This window comes from Neospora caninum, chromosome V (assembly GCF_000208865.1).
Source record: "Neospora caninum Liverpool complete genome, chromosome V".
NCBI lineage: Eukaryota > Apicomplexa > Conoidasida > Eucoccidiorida > Sarcocystidae > Neospora > Neospora caninum.
The window spans coordinates 404,729-422,584 of record NC_018391.1 but is presented as its reverse complement, the minus strand read 5'-3'; the positions used below and the strand labels follow the sequence as shown (position 1 = coordinate 422,584).

The window sequence follows — 17,856 nt, the reverse complement described above, 5'->3', positions numbered from 1 at the left end:
ATCTTGTCTCAAACAATTTGCTACTTCCTTCTGCACTCAATCGCTCTTCCGTCCATTGGGGCCGGCGCACCAAGTCTTGTTATGGAAGAAGCTACACAGAACCCATGTGAGCAATGAGTTGTCCATGCAACGAACGAACACTCCGCAGCCGCTATCCGAATTATGTCGAGCCTCTGACATCGACAACAAAATCCTGATTCTTGTATGTTTTTTCGAAGGCAACATTGGATGCCTCACTTTCGGTGGTGCGCGAAAGAACCGCGCCGTACACGAAGAAGAAAAAAAAACGAAGGAATGAGGGAGTGACATTTAAGGAAGATGCCTTCTCCTCACGTTAGCAGACCTGCAGTCCTCAAAGTCGCCATATCAAGGCTGAAAAGGTGAGACGGTACGGAGGGAATTTCGAGAGCGGGCGTGCGCGCTGAACCGGAGCCCGACAAGCTGTCGCAAGGCAAGAATCGTTTTCGCAGCTGAGGGCTGATCGGCAAGGATACCCAGGGGGTTCTGACCCCCAAAGTACGCGTGAAAAGCGTGTAACCAGTTGGCGTGTGGATTCTATCTGTCCAAAAGGCATCCTTGCTCTGTGTGTTTTCCCCCCGGTTTCTCTGCGTTTCTTATCTACCATTCTTTTGTCTGTGGGTCTTCCGAGAGTTTTTCACAATAGAGTCTCTCGAGTGCCTGCACAATGGCGAGGACGCAGAGAATGCCGCGACTCGGTGGAGGGTTCAGGTCCAGCGCGAGCAAGCTGATGGGGATTTGCCTGGGTGGAGTTGTAATTTTTTGTTCCGGGCATGCTACTGCAGACAACTTTCTTGAAGGGATTCACAATCGGGGTTTGCAAGATGCACGTGGAGCAGGCACCATGAGTGGTCCAACATTCAAAGATGGCGTCGCCACGTGTACGCTTTCGGGAGAAAATCAGGCTAAAGGTGAACAAACTACAGCTACCGCGCTGACGTTGTCTACAGAGAATCTCACTGCCAGATTAGATTGTTCTGGTGCCAAAAATGTTGCCGTACCGCAAGGCTTACAAACAGTGTGTAAACCAAAGCAGACCTCTGCCAGCCTCCAAGCGCATATCGATGCAGAGAAGTGCAAGTTCGGGACAGCTAACGCTTCTGAAGGCACGGAGGTCCCACTGGACGAACTCCTCGGGGCTAGCAAAAAGCTGGCGTGGGCAAACGAATCAAGATCTCGAACTCTCGGAACCGGCGAAACGTGGACCCTGACGTTAACTGAGGACGATCTTCCTTTGAAGGACACACCCTTCTTCGTGGGTTGTAAGCAGAGTAACGAGAATGAAAGAGATCTTCCAGGTTCGTGCAAAGTGCCGGTACATGTGGAAGCGAGACCTTCTTCTGAAACCAACAACGTTGTCACTTGTGCCTACGGTCAAAACAGCAACACACACGCCTTGGAGGTCGAGCTCACAGCAGAGAAAAACGCTGTGACCATCGAGTGCGGTAGCGTCGGTTCCCCCCTGCCTGAAAACCCGACTATTCACTATTGTGCTCCCGACGATGGAAATTTGGATTCCTGCTCAGCGAAGAAATACGTTGACGCTCTGCCGATGTTTGAAGAGAATTGGGTGAAGCAGGACGGGGAGAAATCCTCTGTCACCCTGACGATCCCCGAGTCCGGATTTCCGGTGGAGGATCAGAAACTCCGCTTGGGATGTGTTCCCAAGGCAGATTCGACAAGGGTGGCTAGCGGAGGGCAGGCTGATACGGCGTTTGGAGAAACAGCATCGAGTTGCAATGTTATGGTGACGGTCAGAGCGTCGAACGCCGCATCATCTGCAGTATCCACTCTGCAAGCGGCGGCTGTTGCCTCCGGCGCTGTCGCCGTGGCGGGGCTTCTTGCTGGTTCCCTTTAGGTGGAAGGAGGGTACAAATGCTTGGTGGAACCTCGTTGGTTGTCTTTTGTCGGCATCTGCTGCTGAGCGTCTTTGTCCCAGTTTGCCTTTTGATTCTGAAGATGTTGTATTTGTGATATTGTTCGGTTTGTTGATCGTAGGCAGGAAGAAATTCTCCCTGCAAGGTTTCGTACCCGGTTCATTGCAATGTTGGTTCGTGATAAGAACGTGGCGCACAGTCCACAGCAGGGCCCTGGTGTGCAGAGGGTTTATACCCATACACTTTTTTACGGGTATGTGTATGGTGAACTCATGCCAGTAGCTGTTTGAATGGATATGGACTAAAGGATCTACCCGATATATCGCTGCCCAGAGACGCTTCATCCTTGTGTAGATGTGCAACGATTTCTCCGCTAGCGTACAAACCATGCACGTATGTGACAGTGTTTGATGTGGCATCACTTTTCGCCTGATTTTGAAGAGGCGACAACCAGTGTGTTCAAGAACTGTGTTGTAGTTTCATGCATGCTGTAGTGCAGGACACACGCTTGTCGTTGCAGAGAAGAAAGTGCACACTTCCAGCGTGTGCAATGTCCTTCGCCGGTGGCATTGAAATTCAAAGACACGAGGATTTTCAAAAGCTCCTCAAAATTGATGGATGCGTTTGAAATGGTTGTTCCTTGTGACCGTATGTTGTGCACTTCGTGCGTGACACGGCTGCTGCACAAAATGAACAAGTTCTTAAGATATTCTAGTCTTTTCTTCGGTCGTAGCAGCAGAGCACTTTCCATTATTTCATCCTTTCACTCCACATATACGTGTCTGTTCACATTTCTCTCCTCTTTGACATGTGTATCTAGGTACCTACAGTTATCGCCATGGACAATCTGCTAAACACTTTACCGAATCTCATGCTTGCGATCGCATATGACTCCAGTTACGAGATACAGACAACCAAGTTCGTTGTGATTTCTGGACGCCACCACCCCACTGGACTGCTTAAGACAGCTAAGAGTGGTGGATTTCAATATCCTACCGGTCTCGGTGTTTGCTTGGAAGCTGTAGTCATCAACACTGTTGGTTTATGAGAAGCATAGAACCAATCCGGTTCGATGTACTCCCTGACTCAGGGAGATGCACAATGTGGTGTCATGTGATATGCATCTACAGATACCCTACCGTGTAGCTAATGGTCAATTCCATTTCAGAATATCACCAATCCTTCTATCCTCCGCATTGTCGGTGTTTGCAGATGATTTACTCCGCAAAACACCACGACGCTCCCGCTTCCTTTCTTCAAGCCGTGCCTCTGGCAACTCTGTGACTCCCCTTCTCATATGACTCACACCCTTAAAAAACAGACTGGAAAGCCACAGCTGATTATCATGTGAGGTCCGTCTCAGCATCTTGTCTCAAACAATTTGCTACTTCCTTCTGCACTCACTCTCTCTTTCGTCCATTGGGGTCGGCTCAACAAGTCTTGCTATGGAAAAACCACACTGAACCCATGTGTGCATTGAGGTGACCATGCAACGAACGAACACTCCGCAGCCGCTATCCGAATTATGTCGAGCCTCTGACATCGACAACAAAATCCTGATTCTTGTATGTTTTTTCGAAGGCAACATTGGATGCCTCACTTTCGGTGGTGCGCGAAAGAACCGCGCCGTACACGAAGAAGAAAAAAAAAACGAAGGAATGAGGGAGTGACATTTAAGGAAGATGCCTTCTCCTCACGTTAGCAGACCTGCAGTCCTCAAAGTCGCCATATCAAGGCTGAAAAGGTGAGACGGTACGGAGGGAATTTCGAGAGCGGGCGTGCGCGCTGAACCGGAGCCCGACAAGCTGCCGCAAGGCAAGAATCGTTTTCACAGCTGAGGGCTGATCGGCAAGGATACCCAGGGGGTTCTGACCCCCAACGTACGCATGGAAAGCCTGTAACCAGTTGCCCTGTGGATTTTATCTGTTCGAAAGGCATCCTTGTTCTCTGTATTTGCCCCCGGTTTTTGCTGGGTCTTTCTTCCACCAGTTTTTCTGTGTGGTTTCTTTTCGGAGATTTTTCACAACAGAGTCTCTCGAGTGTCGGCGCAATGGCGAGGACGCAGAGAATGCCGCGACTCGGTAGAGGGTTCAGGTCCAGGGCGAGCAAGTTGATGGCGGTTTGCCTGGGTGGAGTTGTGCTTTTTTCCGCCGGGCAGAGCAATGCGGAGGCGTTTCTTGAAGGGATTCACTATCGGAGTTTGCAAGATAGTGTCTCCGGGGGGACCCAGACTGGACCAACATTCCAGGAGGGTGTCGCCAAGTGTGTGTTGACAACCACAGGCTCGCAAGACCATACGGATTCAGGGGCTACAGCGTTGACGTTGTCCAAAGGGAACCTCAGCGCTACATTAGTCTGTTCTGGTCAAAACAATGCTGCGGTGCCAGAAAATCTAACAAAAGTGTGTAGCCCCAACGGCAAGGACAGTGCGGACAAGTGCAAGTTCGGGACAGCAAGCGCTTCTGAAGGAATGGAAGCCACCCTGCAAGACCTTCTCGGGGCAGGCGAACATGTGAAGTGGAAAAAACAAGAATCGACAGGCAGAGCTGAAAACAGCGGCGAAACATGGATCCTCAGCTTAACTGAGGGCGATCTTCCCTTAACAGACAAGCCTTTCTTCGTTGGCTGTAAGGCGAAAACGCGATCTCCGGGGAAACTTGCTGGCGCTACAGATTCGTGCAAAGTGCCGATACATGTGGAAGCGAGACCTTCTTCTGAAACCAACAACGTTGTCACTTGTGCCTACGGTCAAAACAGCAACACACACGCCTTGGAGGTCGAGCTCACAGCAGAGAAAAACGCTGTGACCATCGAGTGCGGTAGCGTCGGTTCCCCCCTGCCTGAAAACCCGACTATTCACTATTGTGCTCCCGACGATGGAAATTTGGATTCCTGCACAGCGAAGAAATACGTTGACGCTCTGCCGATGTTTGAGGAGAGTTGGGTGAAGCAGGACGAGGATAAATCCTCTGTCACCCTGACGATCCCCGAGTCCGGATTTCCGGTGGAGGATCAGAAACTCCGTTTGGGATGTGTTCCTCAGAATACCTCGGATGCGAAGGGTGGCGCGGGGTCTAGTGCTGATTCGTTTGATGCGAAAACATCGAACTGCAATGTTATGGTGACGGTTAGAGCATCGAACGCCATTTCATCTGCAATATCGTCTCTTCAAGTGGTGGCTGTTGCTTGCGGCGCTGTCGCCGTGACGGGGCTTCTTGCTGGCTCCCTGTAGGCGAACTGGCTGTCCTTGGGTTTATGGAGAGTTTCTAGTTGCGCGCTGTTTCCGCGAATTCAGAATGTTTGCCGTTATTGTTTGAATTTTGTTTTTGACGACGGTTTGTCATCGAGGGTTCTCTCTCCTGGTTGCTTCCATATTGTCTTCATAACTGCGTTGGTTCGTGTTAAGCACCTGCGCAACTATTCGCAATAGGCGACTGTAGCAGAGATACACATGCTATACCCATTCGTGTGTCTACGGGCCAACGTAGAGTGCACTCATGCTAGTACTCATAGCTTCGTTATAGTTCACTGGGTCCCGAGAGGAAGTTCGTCGTATAGAGGCCCTTGTAATGCGTGGAGATAACCGGCAGAACCAGTTAATACTTCCTTCTGCCACTTCCGTAGAGTCTGCAAGCTCCGAACGTGGCCCTCTTCCATGCGTCACGGCCTTCCTCTGTGTGTTCCTATGTTGGTCTTCCTCTGTCTTTCTCATCTCAACGTTCCACAGCAAAGAAGCAGTGCTACAGCGACAACGAAATATTCTCTTGCCCTAGTGACAGAAATGCGGCATTGTTGAGGGATAAAGAATCGTTTTGCATGTTGCATACGAATGAGTGAACGTACCTTGCAGGTGTCCTGGTGTACAAAACCCCCCAGGAACATTAAGAGGGAATGATTGCTCAGTATCAATGTTGGATCACTTAGTTGGATGTCACTTACCGCAGTTATTTCCCAGCTGGAGGAGGGGAGCGCACCAAACGCCCTGCACAGATAAGTTCCACACTCTCCACCACTAACGGGATTCAAACGTACAGCCGCCTACGAAACATACCCCTATGTTTTTTTCACCTAGATTCTCTGTGTGAAAGGGGGGCTGACAAGAAGGGCGTATATCGTCCAGAACGGCTCCACACTTGCATGGTCGCCTCGGGGCTGTTCCGGGGTTACGTGCTTGTCAAGAATCAAATTGACCCCGAACTGTAACGCTAGTCACTTCTATTTGCACTAGTATACCCTGTCATTTGCTCATTGCAAAAGAATAACCTATTGTTTCTATCATTCTAACTCTCCTCCCATGTCGAGTAACCAATCCCGTCTTTTAAGCAGTAACGCTTCACCCGCCAAGTCAATCCTTCCCTCTAGCGTCTGTGTGACCCTCTCTCCTCATGTGATACACACACGTAACATAATCTCTGAAAAGCCGCCTCTGATTTTCATGGGGAGACGCTCTTCGTATCTTGTCTCGTCCTCGCAATCAATTCCACCACCGCTAAATCGCTCCTCCGTTAAGGTGGTGGCGCTGTGTGTAGTGTTCTGGACATAGCTAATCACGCCCATGTGTATTTCCATTTGTTCAAGCAGCAAAAGAAATTCGTTCCTTCAATACTTCTTCAGAGGCAATGAGGCATCCTCACCAGCTGTCTTGTAGCGCGAGGGACTGCCTCAGCTACTGCGTAATTCATCTCGTCCGTTGTGCTGCGCCGTGCAAGGAGACGGAAAAAATACACGCATGGGATCGAATTAGCCAGGGAAATCATACGATTACCCTGATTGTAGAATGCCTTCACTCTTAAAAGTGGCAAAAACAAGGCCGGAAGCAGAAGTAGGCACGGAGGAGACCTGGAAGGCGTATGTGCGCGCTGAACCCTAGCCCGACGGGTAGTTGCAAGACAAGATGTCGCAGCAGAGGGTTGGTTGATCGGCGGGGCATCCAAGGGGCTTCCGACTACCAATGGACGCGTTCAAAGGCCGTAACTGCCCAGGTCTGCGGACTTGATTCTATAAAAAATATATTTAATCTCAAATTCCTCAGGACCACTGTGCAAATTGTCATACTTTTGGCGTGTGTTGTATGCTTGCTGAAAGTGTTCTTCTTGAAACGAGTCGTTCGCGTGTCGGCACAATGGGCATGACTCAGGGAGTGCGGCGACTTTATGGAAGCTTCAGGTCGATGGCAGCCAAGTTGACGGCGATTTGCTTGAGTGGAGTTGTACTGCTTTCTGCTGGACAGGACGTTGCCGACAAATTTCTCGAAGTTCTTCAGCATCGGAATTCGCAAGATACCCCCCAATCAGGTAACAGCCAGTCTGGTCCAACATTCACTAATGGAATCGCCAGATGCGAATTGAGTACGGCTGGCCCCGTTGGTTATGCGGAATCACCAGTTACAGAGCTGACATTATCCAAAGAGAATCTCACAGCTAAATTAGAGTGTTCTGGTCAAAACAACGTTGCGGTTCCAAGTAATTTAGCGAACGTTTGTGACCCCAACCAGAAGGCCAGTGACGGCACGTGCAATTTCGGAGCAGCAGATAGTTCTCAAGGCAACGGCGGCAAAGAGGTCACACTGCAAACACTTCTCGGAGCAGGCGAACATGTGAAGTGGAAAAAAGAAAAATCGACACCCAGAACTGAAGGCAACGGCGAAACATGGAGTCTCAGCTTCACTGAGGGCGATCTTCCTTTAACAGACAAGCGCTTCCTCGTTGGGTGCCAATCGAGTGAAAATGTTGTTGAAAAAAACGCCGAGCCATCCTGCAAAGTGCCAGTACATGTGGAAGCGAGACCTTCGTCCGAAACCAACAACGTTGTCACTTGCGCCTACGGTCAAAACAGCAACACAAACGCCTTGGAGGTCGAGCTCACAGCAGAGAAAAACGCTGTGACCATCGAGTGTGGTAGCGTCGGCTCCCTAATGCCTGGAATCACGACCACTCACTACTGTGCACCAGACGATGGAAATTTGGATGACTGCACAGCGAAGAAATATGTCGACGCTCTGCCGATGTTTGAGGAGAGTTGGGTGAAGCAGGACGGGGAGAAATCTTCAGTCACATTGACGATCCCCGAATCCGGATTTCCGGTCGAGGATCAGAAACTCCGCTTGGGATGTGTTCCTAAGGCAGATTCGACAAAGCTGAGTAGCAGAGGGGAGACTGCTACAGCGTTTGGAGAAAAAACATCGAGTTGCAATGTTATCGTGACGGTCAGAGCGTCGAACGCCCCATCGTCTGCAGTATCCACCCTGCAAGCGGCGGCTGTTGCCTCCGGCGCTGTCGCCGTCGCCGGGGTTCTTTCTGGTTCCCTGTTCTAGGCGGAGTCTGGGTTGTAGGGTTTGCTGGTGAGTTCGGGGTTTTACTTTTGGAGGGAGAAGAAGAAGACTTCAGCGGTTTGGCAGGATCTTTGTCTCAGACGAGGGTAATGCCCCGACTTGGTTTCCTTTGTTGTGTGTAGCAGGAGGCCTTTTGGCATCAGCTGGATGCTTCCATATTGTGTCCACCGCTGTGTTGGTTCTTGACGAGCCAGGGGCGTCACAGCCCGCAAGCAGCTGCGCAGGCAGACATCCTGTGTTCATACATTATCTTCGAGCACGCGCACGGTAGGCTCAAACTAGTACGATTATTCCTATGAACAGCTATGGGCCGAAGAGCTAATTTATCTTCACCAAGAATCAATTCATTTTTTGTCTCTATCGGTGACTGTGTATCAAAGCTTACATACAACAGATATACGTATATCCCCTGGTTCCGTGGAGTCATTGGTGGCGTGAGTGGAGGGAGTAATGCCAATTTTTGCAAACAGCGAAATGTGATGTTTTTCCACTGGACACGGGGCCAGCGTACACAGAAGAAAACCGCAAGCCTCAATCGTGATGTAAACTCACAGGTTATTTGAAACGAAATTTCGCGGGCGACGTTGACAGGGGGGTTGCTAGCCTTGAACGACTGCGTGTGTAAAGACTGTTGCGTATCTTTCGTTGAATACTGTCACCTGTCACCTCACCAGTGGCCCCTCTGGCGCTCGAAAGGAACAACTGCGCCTCAAGAACCCTGCAACGTCCAGTCTGTTGTTCTTCTCTGATCCTCTGCGGGAGTCGCAGACGTGGTCCGCCCTCCAGAGAGTTTGGCGGGAGACGGGAAGGAGAAGGGAGATGCAGAGTACCTGCGTTCTGTGCCCGCAACTTTCGTCATCGATTGCAGAGGGACGGCCTCTGGAGGGGCCTTTTGTGCGGGTCGTGGGGAGTGGGCGTCGAGACAGAGAGCCGAGACCACGAAAAGCATGCGGTGCACCTGAGGCGAGGAAAACGGGACAGGAGTAAAATGGTGAATTGATGTACGAGTGAGTCACGTAGGAGACCGGAATGAATTGACCGTGGTGTCGTGTACCAACAGATATTTAGACGCATGGGCCTGCGGGTGCCTCTGCGTGTTCCGTTATGTCTACGAATGCATGCATGTGTACGTATTCGTTTGTGTTTAGGCGTACGTTCACAAGCGTCTGGTTATCCCTGTCCCTGCATTTTTCCATCTTCCTGTTGCACGGTATCTATGGCTAAGGGCAAAAATACGCACATAGGAACAGACCGGGGGAGGCAAGAAACAGGGAAGGCCCCCCAGTGGACAAGAACGCAGTACCCCGGCGCAGCGTCTCCCTATTTCGAGAGTATGTGGCCTGCTTTGGTGACTGTGTTCCAGTGCGTATGGGGCACCGTTCACAAACAAGCGTGGTTCCGCCGGAGCTAAGGGGCCAGTCTCCCCCTGGCCCAGGGGCGATTGCACGTGTGAAAGGGCGTCCTCAAATCACATATGCAGAGTCCCACGAATAATTTGTGGGGATACAGGCTAGGCATCTGAGTCATGAAACTGGGCTTAACAAAAAAGCATTTCTCTCCTCGTGGTACACCGTATACTGTAAAAAATTCGAAAGTACCTTGCACCTGTGCATTGCCATCTTCTACTGTGTGCTCCTGTCTCCGCCTTTATCTGCGTCTCTACTTTCAGCTTTACACCACATCTGAGCAGGACTCCACAGAGAAAACGAAGTATGCTGATGACCAGCGATAGAATCGCGGCATTGTCAGGAGGTGAAACAGCGCCCTGCATGTTGCATATGAGTGAACATAGCTTAGGCTTCTGGCTGTCCGAAACCTCAACGGGAAAATGAAGTGGCAACGCTTGCTCTGCAACAATGTAGATCTCGTAGTTCGATGTTTGAGTCTACCAATTTCGGCACCCAGCTACAGGTTCGGATCGCACCCCTAGGCTGGCACAGAGGAATTGCACGCTGTCGCCTTTCATGGGATTCGAACCCACAAACGCCTGCAAGATACGTGCTTGATTTTTCACTTAAATTCGCCTTGTGAGAAGGGAGAGGAGGTGAAGGGCACAGATAGCCCAGAACGGGTCCTCACTGTCGCGGTCGCCCCGTGCGTCATCCCCCGGTTAATTGCGTGGCATCTTGTAACTAATAGACAACAGAGACTCAGCTGCGACTCAAGGCACTTATATTCTTCAGCAGAAAGCCCTACAACGTAGTTAGTGGATAAGACGAGTGTAGGGTACGTATCCCTCTATGTCACCATCCGATGTCGAATAGCCTCCGCCAGAGATTTAACCCCACAAGGCATCGCGACGCGCCGCCCTCCCGCGTCAATCCATCCCTCTAGCAATTGCGAGAGCCCCCGTCTCCAAGTATACACGTACATAACAAACACAATAACGAGCTGCTGACTTTCATATGTTGTTCCTCTCGGTATTTTGTCTCAAAATCTCTTCCACCTCACCCCTAACTCAATGTCGCTTTCGTGAAGCGCAGATCGCCCTGTGCGTTGTTATGGGAACAGCTAGTCATAACCCACGTGTACATGCACTTTTCAAACAGTCAAGAAGGCCGTAGCCACTGTTGCTACTTTTTCTTAGCCTCCCGAATGTGTCGCAGAAATGCGTTTGCTATTTCCTGTTTTTCGAAGGCTACAGTGCGTTTCTCAGTTCTTGTCTTGCAGCACTGCGAGCGTTGCCCAAGCATCTGCCCAACACCTGTACGTCCCTTGCAGCACGGCATACAGAAAGCTGAAATATAGAGAGAAATGTGCCCCAAAAATCTATGAAAAAGCGCCACTTCTTTTCTCGTTAAACCTGTTTTCTCCGGTGACGCGACAAGAAGAAGGTTGACTGAAGAAGAAGGCACGGACAATACTTCCACGCGAATGTGAGCGTTGAACCGCCGTCCAACGGGTAGCAAGACAAGCTGAATTTTCGCAGCGGAGGGTTGCTCGAGGTGGACACCCGGGGGGTACTGGCACTCCGGTGTCCGCCGGTAAACCTTGAACTCCCTGGGTCTGCGGATGTGTTCCGGAGGAAAGCAATGAATATCCACGATATTATGGGATTCGCTTCCTGTTTTATCTGCGCTTCTTCCGCATGGTTTCTGTTTTGGGGGATTCCTCTAAAATGAGTATCTGGAGTGTAAGCCTAACGGCAAGGACGCGGAGAACGCAGCGACGCGATGGAGGCTTCAGGTCGAAGGCGTTCAAGATGATGGGGATTTGCCTGGGTGGAGTTTTACTGCTCTCTGCCGAACATGCAGTTGCTGACATATTCCGTGAAGGGCTTCAACACCGGAATTTGCACGCCAGTGCCTCAGGGGAACAACAGACTGGTCCAGCAATCGAAGGCAATGTTGCGAAATGTGTGTTAACATCAGACTCGCATGAAGTTGTGGATGCCGCAACTACCACGCTGGTGTTGTCTAAAGATGTTCTCACCGCGGGTTTAAACTGTTCTGGTCAAAACAATATTGCGGTACCAAAAGGCCTAACAACCGTGTGTGGCCCCAATGGGAGGGACACTGAAAATACGTGCAAGTTTGGGACAGGAGCTCCTGAAGACAACGAAGCAAAAGCTGTCACACTCCAAACACTTCTCGGGACAGATAGAGCGGTGAAGTGGCAACAAACATCTACATCAGGTGACAGTAACGGCCAAAAGTGGACCCTCACATTAACCACGGAAGATCTTCCTTTAATGGACACGCCCTTCTTCATCGGGTGTCAATCACGTGACAGCGTTCCGAGTAGTAGCGCTGACAAATAGTGCAAAGTGCCGGTACATGTGGAAGCGAGAGCTTCTTCGGAAACCAAAAACGTTGTCACTTGTGCCTACGGTCAGAGCAGCAACAAAAATGCCTTGGAGGTTGAGATCACACCAGAGAAGAACGCTGTCACCATCGTGTGCGGGAGCGTGGGTAACCTGAGCTCCACGAACGTGTCGACGGAGTACTGCGCACCCGACGATGCAGATTTGAATGCCTGTACAGCGAAAAAGTATATTGATGCTCTCCCGATGTTCGATGCGAGTTGGGTGCAGCAAGATCAAGATATAACTTCTGTCACCCTTACGATCCCAGAAGACGGATTTCCGCCGGCGGACCAGACGCTCCGTTTAGGATGTGTCCCCAATACCATTTCGAAAGCGCAAGCCGACGCTAGTAATAGTGATAAGTTTGGTGCTATAACATCGAACTGCAATGTTATCTTGAAGATCAGAGCAGCGAACTCCGCCTCCTCTGCAACGTCCTCTCTGCAAAAAGCAGCTGTTGCCACCGGTGCAGTCGCCGTAGCAGGGCTTCTTTCCCTTTAAGCGGAGTCAAGGCGCTAGGGTTTTGTGGATATTTTCGGGATTGATTCCGTTGGCACCTGTTTCGGATCTTCGCGTTCCTCGCTGCATGTTGCTGCTGATGAGGTTACAGCTTCAGTTTGTTTTTCCTATATGTATTGACTAGAGGGAATCATTCTGTACTTGTATGTTTCCGTGTGATTGACATCGATGTGACAATTCTTGTCAAGTGTGAGCCCCAGATTCCACACAAGGCTGCTGCGCAGACACACACCTGCAACGCATGCATCCATTTATGTGCAGGCGTATGGCGTGCTCAAGCCAGTGTATTAAGAATGGATATGGACTGAAGGTTCCACATGGTTTATCCTCACCGAGGACATCTTCATTTTTGCCTGTAAATATGTGGGGATGTCTCAGCCCACATACGACAGGTATACGCATATGATGTGGGTTCGTGTGGGAAGGTTTGCGGCGTGCCTTCAGGGAGTGGTACCAAGTTAAACAGTAAACTGTATTTCCTGCGTGCTGCACTCGAGGCTAAGTCCGCCTGCAAAGAATAGAACAGCAAGTCTCTACCATGGTGTAAACACCAGGTGTCTCGAAGAGAAATGTCACAACGATTTTGCTGGGGTTACTAAGCCTGGACGGCTGCGTTTGAACAAATGCTTCCATGCTCAAATAATCTCTTTTGTTCGGCACACCGGCAGCGGCACCAGCGTTTCTCGAAAGGAACAACTGCTTCACATCGTGTAGTCTCATATTTGCTTCTTACAGGAAATTATCATTCTGCCGTGAAAAGAAAGAGCGAAGCCATAGGCAAGAGAGGTTGCGCACGAGACAAGAATCATTATACCGAGGTGTATTGTATCAGCATATACACAAAGAGGTGAGCGTTCATATATGTGGGCATTCATATATGCCGATGCGTATTCGTATGTGTTTACTTATGCATATATATGCATACGCTTGCGTAGTTGCGGGTTCACCTGCGTACTGTTACCAACTTTTCTGCCGCCAAACTGCGTTACCTGCTATCTACAGCTACGAAGTGAAACACACACATACACACTTCCAGGGAAACTTAAGACAGGAAGTCAGAGGGGGCCCCTAATATAAAAGGAGGCAATATCCTGCCTCAATGTATGTTTTGCGAGAGGGGATGGGCTGGTCGTTGTGATTTCTCCCAGTACGCCGGGAGAACGAACATGAATTGCTTTGCCAGAGAAGGGGCGACCCTCTCCCATGGACCAAGATTGATTGGAACCGTAGACACTGCTCCCTTACAGCACACGCAATCCCACGAATAATGGGTGTGACAACGGGGCACGCTGGTGCGTTATAGACACAGGCTGAACAGATACGCACTGCCTCGACTCTGACACTCTCGACGACCGTAAGGGATCCCAACGTGATGCACATCCGTGCATCAGCACCTTCCTCTTTGTGCTTGTATGTGGGTATTCATAAGGGTCTCTACTCTCTAGCGTACAAAACACAGGAGCAGAACTGTCGAGAGACAACAACGTAACCTTGTAAATTAGCGACACTGTTAGAGCGACGTCGGGTGGTAAAGTGGCGGTTTTGATGTTGCATAGGAATGAGCGAGCGCAGCTTGTGGTCCTTTGGATGTCCCGAACCCACAAAGAGGTAACTGTAGGGAACACGCGCTTTGGGACACAAAGGATTTCGAGTTTGATATTCATCTCTACGAAACGCGTTACCCCATTATACGCGAGGGTCGCACCAATCGGCCTAAGATGTGTAGCTCGCTGTCCTCCGCCACTGGGATTCGGAACAGCGGATGCCTACAAGCGACACGTGTGTCAACTTCCGATTCCGGAGGAGGGGGCGAAGGAAAGGAAGCGCGCAAATGGCCCACCATGGTTCTCACTTACGAAGTCTTCCTGGGGTTTTCTCCCGCTGCGTTGTAGGCCAAGAATCTCGTAGAACCTGAACTGTAAGTCAAGTGCGTGTTATTCACACCGAGGTTTATTTCCACGTAATCAATGCAGAATAGTAGGGCATGGTATCTATCATACAACCCCCTCCCCATGTGGAACATCCCGTTCCGGCTTTTTAACGCCACAAGACATGGCGACGCTCCCGCCTCCTGTTTCGGTGCTTTCCTCTGGCAACTGTGAGGGCCTCCCTTCTCATGTGAGACACATACGTAACAAACATTTGCAAGAGCCACCCTGGAATTCCATGTTCACCTTCTCTCCGTATTTTGTGTGGACCTCACTCCCACTTCAGCCACCACTCAACCGCTCTTCCGTCAAGTGCCCCGCGCGCTCCGTGCTGTTCTGGCAGAAGCTACGTAAAACCCATGAGCATATGCAGCAGTTGAAGGAGCGAACGAATCCGCCTCTGCCGTTGAGACTCGACTGCGGCGCCCACATGTTGAACAGAAACGTTTCTGTTTTGCTCACGATTCTTCGAGTCAATGAGACATTCCTCACTTCTTGTCTTGTAATACACGGGTTCTGTCACTGCGCGTAGTCCGTCCCGTCCTTTGAACCGAACCGTGGAAGCAGTCGAAGAAAGCAAATGAATGTGACCGAAACCTATCAGAAGAGTGCCAACATCCCTCTTGTTAAAAGACGTTCACCCCTAAAACTAGCGCGAAGAACAAATAGGCAAGGATCATACGTCGATCGCGCTTGTGCGCGGGGAACCCGAGTCCGGCGAGAAGCAGCAAGGCAAGAAACATTTCTCCGCGGGGGGTTATCGACAGGGCACCCAGGGGGTTTCAGATCCCCAACATGCGCCTGGACAGCCCGTAACAGGGGGTTCTGCAGATTTGCTGCGTTTTACAAGAAAAAAAAGTCCTCGAAATCTGGAATTCCATGTGGTTGCTGTGTGTTGGTCGTTTGTTTTGCGTGTACTGTTCTTTTGTTCGATGTTTTTTCGGCAAAAAACGGGTATCGAGTGTCTATGCAATGGCGAGGTCTCAGCGGATCGGCCAACTTGGTGGAGGGTTCAGGTCCAGGGCCAGCAAATTGATGGCGGTTTGCCTGGGTGGAGTTGTACTTTTGTCTGTCGGGCAGGCTGGTGCAGAAACATTGCAGGAAGTGCCTCTGACTCAGACTGCGCAACTCGGTCGCTCCGGGAAAACCCAGAATGGACCAACATTTAAGGGGCAAGTGGCCCGGTGTGAGTTGGTACAAAACACTGCTCATACGGCTTCCCAGGCAGGAGCTACCGCGTTGACATTGTCCAGAGACAATCTCACCGCTACATTAGATTGCTCTGGTGAGAACAACGGCGCCGTGCCCGAAGACCTAACTAACGTGTGTGACCCTAATCAGGCTGGTAGTGCAAACAATTGCAAGTTCGGGGAAGCTCAAGGTTCTGAAGGCACTGAGGTCCCACTGCAAGACCTTCTCGGGACTAGCAACGATGTGGCGTGGGTAAAGGAATCAAGATCTCGAACTCCCAAAACCGGCGAAACGTGGACCCTGACGTTAACTCAGGACGATCTCCCTTTCACAGACAAGCCATTCTTCGTCGGCTGTAAGGAGAACACGCCAACTCTCGCGCAAGTTCGTGCCGCTACAGTTTCGTGCAAAGTGCCGGTACATGTGGAAGCGAGACCTTCTTCCGAAACCAACAACGTTGTCACTTGTGCCTACGGTCAAAACAGCAACACAAACGCCTTGGAGGTCGAGCTCACAGCAGAGAAAAACGCTGTGACCATCGATTGTGGTAGAGTCGGTTCCCTAATGCCTGAAATCACGACCACTCATTATTGTGCACCCGACGATGGAAATTTGGATGACTGCACAGCGAAGAAATATGTCGACGTTCTCCCCATGTTTGAGGAGAGTTGGGTGAAGCAGGACGGGGAGAAATCTTCGGTCACACTGACGATCCCCGAATCCGGATTTCCGGTCGAGGATCAGAAACTCCGCTTGGGATGTGTTCCAAAGAGTACATCCGCAACGAAATCAGATCCTGAGTCTGTTGCTGATACGTTTGGTGGTGCGAAAACATCGAACTGCAATGTACTCGTAACGGTTAGAGCATCGAACGTCCCATCCTCCGCGATATCCACTCTGCAGGTGGCGGCTGTTGCCTCGGGCGCTCGCGCCGTGGCGGGGCTTCTTGCTGGTTCCCTGTTCTAGGCAGAGTCTGGGTGGTAGGGATTGCTGGAATTTTTTGTGAGTTTTTTGTTGTCGACACCAGTCAACGAGTTTCGCGTCTATGGTGTGTTGCTTCGTTTCGGACCGACCCTTCTGTCGCTGCGATTGTTCCTTTTATCGTGCTAAGGGGGAAGGAATACTTTCTGCAAGGTTACAAATCATGTTCCTCGCTGTGGTGGTTCTTGCTGAGCCTCGGAGTCAACGTCTACGATAGACAGCTGCCTAGACAGGCACCCCATACTCATAAATTCATCCGCAGACAGGTGCATGCTGCGGTCGTACAATGCCAAATTTATGTATTCATATATATATATATATATATATATATATAGGGAAATGTCTGTGAAGTGAAGGCCACCCGGGTTTATCGTCACCAAAGAAAAGTCCATTTTTGTCTATCTGTGTCTATGTCTCCCCTCATAATGGGCACATGGACGCATGCGACTCTGATGTATGTGAAAACATTTGCGGTTTGAGTTGAAGGAGTGATTCCAATATTTCCCAAGAAGTAAATTGTAGTGCACACAAGTGTACTGCTCTGGAGGCTTGACCGGCCTATAGGAGAAAGCATAGAGAGACTGCAAAGCGATATAACCTCGCTGGTGACTTGAACAGGACTGCCACGATGCTTTACGCAGGAGTTATTAAGCCTCGACGACAGTGATCGAAAAGACGTTTCTGTATCTATTCGTAAATAATATCGTTTGTTCGGCACCTCCCTAGTGGCACCAGCTGCACTTAACGGCGTAACAGCATGTCACATACAATGCAACGTCCGTTTCACCCTTTGTTCTTTTCTAATCCTCTGCGGGTGCGCCAGTCGTGGTTCACCCTCTAGAGAGTTTGGCGGGAGAGGGGAAGGAGAAGGAAGAAGCAGAATTTGTGTCAAACTCGCGCGTGTTTCGGTGTTGCCTTCTTCGGCGGTCGACTACCTAGATAGGGCGTCAAAGGGGGATGGGGGGGTTCTGTGTGCATCGGGGGGAGCGGATGTAGATGATGACAGCCGCAATCAGGAGCAACGCATCGTGCACCAGAGGCAAGAAGTAACGTACAGCAAGGGGGGCGGGGTGGAGACACACGAGACGGTCGCGTCAGAAACGCGAACAAGTCGGGCGGAGAGGTCGTGAAATCACAGGTATTTACATCCAGGTATGTAAATGCCTGTGCGTAGTCTGATGTGTGTAGGGTATAGTCGCTGTCTGT

The 17,856-nt window shown here is 50.5% G+C and overlaps 4 protein-coding genes across 4 annotated transcripts; all 4 read left to right on the top strand.

The window, feature by feature from the left end:
- Positions 1-685: 685 nt before the first annotated feature.
- Positions 686-1,876, top strand: NCLIV_012712 (SRS domain-containing protein; the record flags this gene model as incomplete). Its single annotated transcript, XM_003881461.1, has 1 exon — positions 686-1,876. One exon carries the CDS (start codon positions 686-688, stop codon positions 1,874-1,876), a length of 1,191 nt encoding a protein of 396 aa, XP_003881510.1.
- A 2,069-nt stretch (positions 1,877-3,945) lies between these two features.
- NCLIV_012711 (SRS domain-containing protein) lies at positions 3,946-5,127 on the top strand (the record flags this gene model as incomplete). The annotated part of the gene is made up of 1 exon (XM_003881460.1): positions 3,946-5,127. The coding sequence occupies one exon, from the start codon at positions 3,946-3,948 to the stop codon at positions 5,125-5,127; it is 1,182 nt and encodes a 393-aa protein (XP_003881509.1).
- A 1,839-nt stretch (positions 5,128-6,966) lies between these two features.
- Positions 6,967-8,208, top strand: NCLIV_012710 (SRS domain-containing protein; the record flags this gene model as incomplete). Its single annotated transcript, XM_003881459.1, has 1 exon — positions 6,967-8,208. The coding sequence occupies one exon, from the start codon at positions 6,967-6,969 to the stop codon at positions 8,206-8,208; it is 1,242 nt and encodes a 413-aa protein (XP_003881508.1).
- A 7,149-nt stretch (positions 8,209-15,357) lies between these two features.
- On the top strand, positions 15,358-16,635 carry NCLIV_012701 (SRS domain-containing protein; the record flags this gene model as incomplete). The annotated part of the gene is made up of 1 exon (XM_003881458.1): positions 15,358-16,635. One exon carries the CDS (start codon positions 15,358-15,360, stop codon positions 16,633-16,635), a length of 1,278 nt encoding a protein of 425 aa, XP_003881507.1.
- Between the last annotated feature and the right edge of the window lie 1,221 nt (positions 16,636-17,856).